Below are 7,838 nucleotides of genomic sequence, written 5' to 3' on the forward strand. Positions count from 1 at the left end.
TATGCCAATTAGCACAAATGGTAAGTTCCGACAGTGCCTACAAGTGTGCCTACTGGCCGCTAAATGGCAATACCGGTTTCATATGTATACACCTGGTATGCTTTAAAACCAAGGGTTACGAGATCTTAGTACTCGCGTCAAAACGTAATAAAAGCAAGAAGTAGTGCCGTGAATCAATCTCCCGAAATTTCTTTCCGTGTATAAACAAATAAAAGTTCTAATAATTATCAAGAGTTTGAGGGTTGCATGCAAAAGGAGCATCTTTACTAGAATACGGTCGGAAAAACCAGCTAAGCAAGATTTGTTTTAAAATGAGATTACTAGCTGTAAAATCTAAAAAAATTGCAAATACTATACATTATAGAAAAAAAGGTTTTGACAAAAACTGAACTTTGAACTAAATACTACATTTTTACCTTGAATTCTGCAACAGTATAGTTTGAACTTTAAATTTCTCAGAATTAAATAATTTGGAAACCCAGCAAGGCCTTAATAGATAAGTAATTTCTCATTCATAATGTGCACAATATTTCAGGTCAGAACGTTATAAACTAGATAATTTCAAATTGACAGTGTTTCAAGTTCAATAATTGTAATTGATAGTTTGAATTTTCGTAATTTATATTACTGAAAAAAATGTGTCTTAATTTAGTAAGTATTAGGTCTGCAAATTAATTCGGTGCCTTTATTTTGACGCCTTGTAACTCTTGGTCAAATTTGAATTTTTTCCGTCCTAAGTTGGTTGTAAAGGGCGAACCCCAAACTTTAAAACACAATATAGTAAGTGGCGACACTGCGGACTTAACCTCAAAAATCATTAGTGAAGACAATGTTGTCCAAAAAGGAGCATTAGAGACACTGCATGCTGTTTGCATTCCAATTGAAACATCATGATTGTTAAATCTCTGAAATCATTTTTGACACATTTTACGCCTTCTCCTAAAGCTGAGAAAATAATTTCGTTCGCATCAGTTTGGCTTTTTTTTAAAATGGGAATGCAAAGAAAATGCAGTATTTTAAATGTTCCTTGACGGACGCGATGTTATTGACTGATGATTTTTTAGGTAAAGTCCACAGGACCGCCACCTATTATATTGTGCTTTAACGCTTAAGGTTCGCCTTTTAAATCAACCTCAGAGCGGGAAACAATTTCAGTTAGGCCAAGAGTTACAAGACATTAAATTGAAGACATCGAATTAATTTATAGACCTAATATTTGCACAGAAATAGGCGACTTTAGAATTGTATGCTTATGAAAAATATTGCTGAATGTCTTAACTAAAATATTCGATTATTTAACATTCTTAAAATTGCAGAAATATCTATCAATAATTTTCCTACATGCGCCATTTTGTTAATACAGGGTTGGTCGAACAAGACTTTTAAAATTGAAATCGGCAGCTCTGGTGAAACAAAATCATCTGTTGTTTGAAACATTCAACGATTCCAATGGAATTTCCTGTTGTTTGTTTGTAACCAATAACCATAATACTTGAAAAAAATTGAAATATGTATTAATACCACTGATGAAACTATTACTTATGTAAACAATTCAATTTTACTTGATTTATTTGATATCTTATATATAATATACAATAGTAGTATTTATTTCAAAATATGCAAGAAATAAAGGCGTTATGAATTAGGAATTCAAAAAGTGAGGTTTTGTTTGTGGTATATTTTTCTATGAATCTAATACATGTTTAAAAACCATATTAAAAAATAAAGCTTTTGTGAAATTAAATTTGAAAAGTAATTTAATTATTTCTTCTATAAGTATGTAGGTATTAGGGACTATTATATTGCAACCACTAAGCAAGAGTAAGATCATTTTTTTTTATTCCGCAGCCAGGAATTTGCATCTTGTACGGGATTTCAGAAAAGAAAAAAATACAAAAAGATAAGTTGTTATCATATATTTTAATTGAAGCTTTCTTGATTTTGATTTCATGAGATTTTTCAAACCGATTAACTTTTAAATTAACTTCCAAGAGTGTTTTATTGAGATATAAAAAATTTACGCAATTAGGTATTTTCCACGAAGGAATAATAAGGAGACCTAAGTCCGTTTCCCCACTTAGCAATAGAAACATTACCGTAAGGGCGTAAGTGGTATGCACATTACAGGAAGATCTTAAATTTTCGTGCGCAGGTGCGCAGTTGTCTTCTTCCCATATATGGAAAAGTGTGCGAGTGAAAAAGTTTGTCAAACTGACGTTAGTTAGAGGGATTCGGTTCGTTTGTTTTTATGCAGGTGTCAAGTGCCGGGTTGTGGTGCAAGTTACACGCCGAAGAAGGCGAATACACTTCGCTTTTTTAAAGCCCTCACTGCACGTACAATAAACGTCTAATATATTTTATTATTTTACATAACTGTAATTTAATTTTAATAGAAATGATTTAGAAATTTCACCTTTACTCTCCGTAGGGCGCTTCATTATAATATCACATTATTTGCAATTATCCGTGCTGATTAAATTGTATACATGCTTATAAATGCGTAATTTACCAATTTCTAAACTGAGTCACCTCATAATAACTTTTAATGAAATTATAATATTTTTCATATTTACGTTTCGAAAAAACTTTAAACTTTTCAATCAAGTTATATTACTTCCATTATTTCTTTATCATATCAGAAATTTAAAAGGTGCTTACCTATGCTTTTCCTTCTCAAAATCTGTTCACACATTTTTCAAACAAGTACCAAAAATACTGTTTATATATTTATTTCGTGCTTCTTTCGTATGATGATCAACAAAAGAACAGAACCTCTCTAACTTACGTCAAGTTGACAAACTTTCTCAATCGCATACTTTTCCATGTACAGGAAGAGGACAACTGTGCACCTGCGCACGAAAATTTAAGATCTTCCTGTAATGTGCCTATCACTTACGGTAATATTTCTATTGCCAGTTTCAAATGGCTTCCCACTGGTAGTTGGGTCCCCTTATTATTCCTTCGTGGTATTTTCACTTCAACCATCAGCTAACTTCACTTTGTTAAAAACTGACGGGAAAACAATGGATCAAATGCATGGAACAAAACTTTATTTCTGTAATATCTTTGTTATTAATAACCATTATTATCATTTTATTATTTCATTGAATAGCAATTAAAATATAAAAACTATTTTTCAGTTACACTTTTACAGAAAAAATGAACTTTTACGAAGATATTAGTAAAATAGGGGAAAAGGAAATGAATCCCATGCATTTGGTCCCTTGTTTTCCCTTCAGCAATCTACGATGTGAAGTTAGCTGTTCATTGAAGTGAAAATATCTAATTCTCATAAATATTCATGATAAAAATGTAAATGGTGGTAATAATTCCTTAATAATGCACTTCAAATTCAATTCTGTTATTTACATAATACTAGCATAACAGACAATTATTCACTATTAATTTTCTCTTAAAATTTCCCCTTAAGAGGAAGCCTAAAAGGCCTCGAAACATGCTGGATCCTTTTAGTATAAAAAAAAAAAACGTATAAATAATAAACAAGTGAAAGAGATGTGGTTTGGATGTCTTCTTCTTTATTTTTCCCTCCTTTTTCAATTATCATATATCTGTCACCAATGAGCGTGTTATTACAGTGTTATTTAAAAGCATAATTTTCTTATTGTAACTCTTTTTGTGCATTTATTGTTCACAAATTGATTTTCTTCAGTCATTGTTTTTTTATCATTTTTTTATGAACATAATTCTTCTTAAAACTTCTTATGCAATTGTGTTATATAATTTGTTTTTTTATAGTTTGTATTGGTTTCAAAAATGTATTTTTAAATCTTCTAGAGATGGGTATTATATAATCAACTATACAAAAAACTGCTTATCACTTATGTATCATGTTTTCGAGTGCATAAGCTTCGTATTGAAGCGTTTCAGTCTATGTATTACAGTATGTGTATGATAACATCTTTTTAATACTTGAATTATTGTTGGTCAAGATATAAAAGATGTTGGAAAGCGCTGTTATTTGTCTGAGTGTTGTAATACTTAATAATTAAAACAATGAATGAGATGTTAAAAATGACATACTTCAGACCTTAGGATTAAGGTGTTGAAAGAATCCTTGATTCACATTATTCGACGTTTCGAAAACTGTATGTTTTCTTCATCAGGATAGAGTTGTGTATATAAAAGTTCCTTATATCATGTCGAGTATTTATGTATACGTATCCTCAGATCTCCTTTTGTCAATTGTTCTTTAAGTTATCTTCATCCCAGGTTAGTAAATTAAATAAATTTTATTGTTTATTTTCAAAAACAAATTATATTATAACACAGATATAAAAAAGCAGTAGATGACTTTAAAGACTACATTTTGGTACGATAGAAACAAAACTACGTTTCTCAAAAACGTAGTTTTGTTCAAGTATTTACTAACCTGGAATGAAGATAACTTAAAGAACAATTGACAAAAGGAGAATTGAGGATACATATACATAAACACTCGACATGATATAAGGAACTTTTATATACACGACTCTATTCTGATGAGGAAAACGCATAGTTTTCGAAACGTCGAATAATGTGAATAAAGAATTCTTTCAACACCTTAATCTTATGGCCTGAAGTATGTCATTTTTAACATCTCATTCATTGTTTTAATTATGAATTATTGTTATTATTATTTCAGAATGCTATAAAGCGAATAATTTTGTAGTACATTTTTTTAAATTGTACAATTATAAATTAGGAGCGCTTAATATTAAAAAATGTAAAACCTTATTGTAAAATTTCCAATTGAAATTCTTCACAGTTCAATCGTTTTTCAATTAATTTTTCAAAATTATAACATTATATTTAATTTCAGTAATTAATTAAACTGGAAGGATCAATTTTCAACAGATTTCTTTCCAATCAGATCAATATTTTTAGATTGGAAAATTCAACTTTTTTTGTTTCAAAACAAATCGTTTGATATTTAGCAATTTAGAAATTAAAGCCTTTTAATACTTGAATGATTATAAATTTACTAAATTTAAAATCAAATGAGCAAATATTGAAGTTCCGAGCATTAGACATTTTCAACTTAAAAGCCGTTGAAGTTGTACAATTTTTTGATAAAGTATGAAAAACTGGTTGAAACTTTGAATGGGATTATTACCTAAGATTAGTTTTTTTTTTATTCAGTCTTCATATTTTGTTTAATGCTCTATATTAGGATGGCCCACAAAATTAAAATATTAAAAATTGAATGTACCCTCGAAAATATTTGTTCCTTTTGAAGAAAAAATTAGGTCTAAACTTGAGCTAAAACGAACAATATTCGATTTCAGAAAATTATGATATACTCCTACTTTTCAAGTTGAACAATTTTTTTTGCAACTATGACTTGGTATTTGGTCTGTTTATGATTTTTTAATCTCTCATCAAGCAATAAAATGTCCAAAATGTGTGGATGAGGTGCCAGGGTTCCATACGACCGAATCATACCAGCCATGGTGTCATGCCTTGATAGTTTAATAATTAAACTGAAATCGTACAAAATTGAATAATTTTATACACTGTAAATTTGCAAATGAGACAATTTCTATTGCTCCATTTGGTACAATTTTAAACAGTAAGTCTTAATAGTTGATCAATTTTCTTTATTTCTTTTTCTATCTGTGAAATTTTCAATGCCATTAACGTGAAATTTTTCACTTTTTAAAGATTTTAATATTTAATAAACACTTGCAGTTTTATTTTGAGATTTTGTCTAATTTTAAAGCTTCAATGTTTGACAATACTGAACACTTAAGATTGAAATTGCGAATGAAATTCGTTAATTGGAGATTCTTTTTTGAATACTTTAAATTACAAATTTTAATAGTTTTGAAAAGAGAAATAACCTTGAAGAAATCTTGATGAATGGGCAATTCTTTGGCGTTTTGAGTGGCCACTCTGATAATACTTGAACAGCCACAAACAAAAATAGCTCAAAAGCTATTAAGAAAGGTTTTACTTGATTTTAGAAGTTTTATCTCTCCTGTAAAATTACCAAAATCCCTAAGAAATGTTCACAGCATGATGTTTAAAAACCCTGTACGATTTAAACTAAAATATTTTACCTAAAGCATAAACATACCTTAATTAAAGCTCTCGCAATAGCGACTCGTTGTCTTTGTCCACCGCTAAGAGTAATCCCCCTCTCTCCTACCATTGTGTCTAAGCCATTTGATAATTTTTCTACAAACTCAAGAACATTCGCAGCCTTTGATGCCTGAATTACCTCATCCTCGCACGAGATCTCTGTTCCATAGGTTATATTATCTTGTATCGTTCCATTGAAGAGAACTGGTTCCTGGGGAACAACTGTGACGAAACTTTTTACCCAAATAGGATCTAATTCTCTCAAATCATGACCATCTAGTAAAATAGACCCCTCATTCGGATCATAGAGCCTCAGAAGCAGCAGAGCTAACGTCGATTTTCCTGAGCCAGATGGACCAACGATTGCTGTTATCGAAGACTTGGGTAACTGTAAATTGAAGTCTTTCAAGATCAGCGATTCCTTCCTCGCTGGATAAGCGAATCTAATATTTTGAAAGTTCACTTCTCCGGACAAATGTTTGTCTAAAACTTTTCCACCTTGAATCGGAATTAGAGGTTGCCGATCGATTAATTCGAAAAGACGCGTACTCGCGCCAAGAGCCTTGTTCAGTTCCGAGTAGAAACTCGAAAGACCGCTGAGAGAGATTCCCACGTATCCTGCGTACAGCAGGAAAGCACTGAGATTTCCGACAGTAATTGTCGCATCAGACAACATAACACCACCGTAATAGAGAACAGAGAGAATTATTACATTGCCAGAAAGACCGGTCATTCCATAAAATATTCCTCTAAAAAAACTCTCTTTGTAACAAATTTCCAGCAATTCCTGCAATTTCTTGGAGTACTTTTCGATTTCATTGACTTCTTGCGCGAATGACTTGACTGTTCTTATGTTGCTAATCCTTTCTTCCGCAGTGGTATTCAGGGAGGCTAAACTGTCCTGCACATCTTTTGAAATTCTCTTCACAAATCTACCGTAAATAATGGCCAAACCAACGACCGGAGGTACGACTGATAAACCTACCAGTGCCAATTGCGGAGACACGTAGAACATCATCGATATCCCAGCCGTTGTCATTATGGTAGAGCGCAACCCGTCTGATATGTTGCTAGTTACAGCATAACTAACGAGTTGGGCATCTCCTAAAAATAAAAAATAAATTAATATAATATCAGCTGAAATAAAAGTTTTTAAAAGGCGTTAGAACATATGAAGGGTCCGCGCTCTAAAAAATAAACATGTTTACTGACATTTTTTTGTATTTCTGGAACTATTTTTATATACAATTGATATCTTGTAAAAAAACTGAAAAATACTTTTTATTTTTTTAATAGATTGTCTAAAACTGCATTTGGGAATCTACAGCGGAATGATTTTCCTTCGCCGTGTAAAATTTATGAAATGTCAGTTAACAAGTTTAGACCGCGGACCTGCCATACAGTTTCCTGCTTACAGGCCTCGGACTCACCTCAGAAAAAAATAGTGCTCTTTAGAAATACAGAGTAAACGTTTCATATTAAGAACTACAATTTGTAATATTTTGTTTTTTGACGAAGAAAATAAAACCAAAAGTTAAAAGTATGCATATTTAATTAAATTCCCTTCTTTCTATTCTGTAGATTTGCAAATTATATTTTCACAAACGAAATAAACATCGAAGTTGAGACTTTAAAAAATTGGGCCCAAAAGCAATCCAAATAAATGGAATAAAATGATATATATAATTTCTTCTTCATTCATTTTAACAAAATTAATTCATTTTGTTCAAACACGATAATGGTTCGTTAAAGTGTCG

At 31.0% G+C, this 7,838-nt stretch overlaps 1 protein-coding gene and 1 long non-coding RNA gene across 2 annotated transcripts in view; one reads left to right on the plus strand and one right to left on the minus strand.

Moving 5' to 3' along the window:
- Positions 1 to 1,515, plus strand: part of LOC117174185 — a 10,356-nt gene extending 8,841 nt beyond the window's left edge. The window contains exon 3 of the long non-coding RNA XR_004467271.1: positions 1,364 to 1,515. This is a non-coding gene — a long non-coding RNA (uncharacterized LOC117174185). The remainder of the gene's footprint in view (positions 1 to 1,363) is intronic.
- LOC117174179 (ATP-binding cassette sub-family B member 10, mitochondrial-like) overlaps positions 1 to 7,838 on the minus strand; it is a 20,441-nt gene that overhangs the window by 11,150 nt on the left and 1,453 nt on the right. The window contains exon 2 of the mRNA XM_033363019.1: positions 6,077 to 7,185. Within this exon, the coding sequence (XP_033218910.1) occupies positions 6,077 to 7,185 (1,109 nt within the window). The remainder of the gene's footprint in view (positions 1 to 6,076; positions 7,186 to 7,838) is intronic.

Source organism: Belonocnema kinseyi, chromosome 6, assembly GCF_010883055.1.
Source record: "Belonocnema kinseyi isolate 2016_QV_RU_SX_M_011 chromosome 6, B_treatae_v1, whole genome shotgun sequence".
In the NCBI taxonomy this organism is placed as follows: domain Eukaryota; kingdom Metazoa; phylum Arthropoda; class Insecta; order Hymenoptera; family Cynipidae; genus Belonocnema; species Belonocnema kinseyi.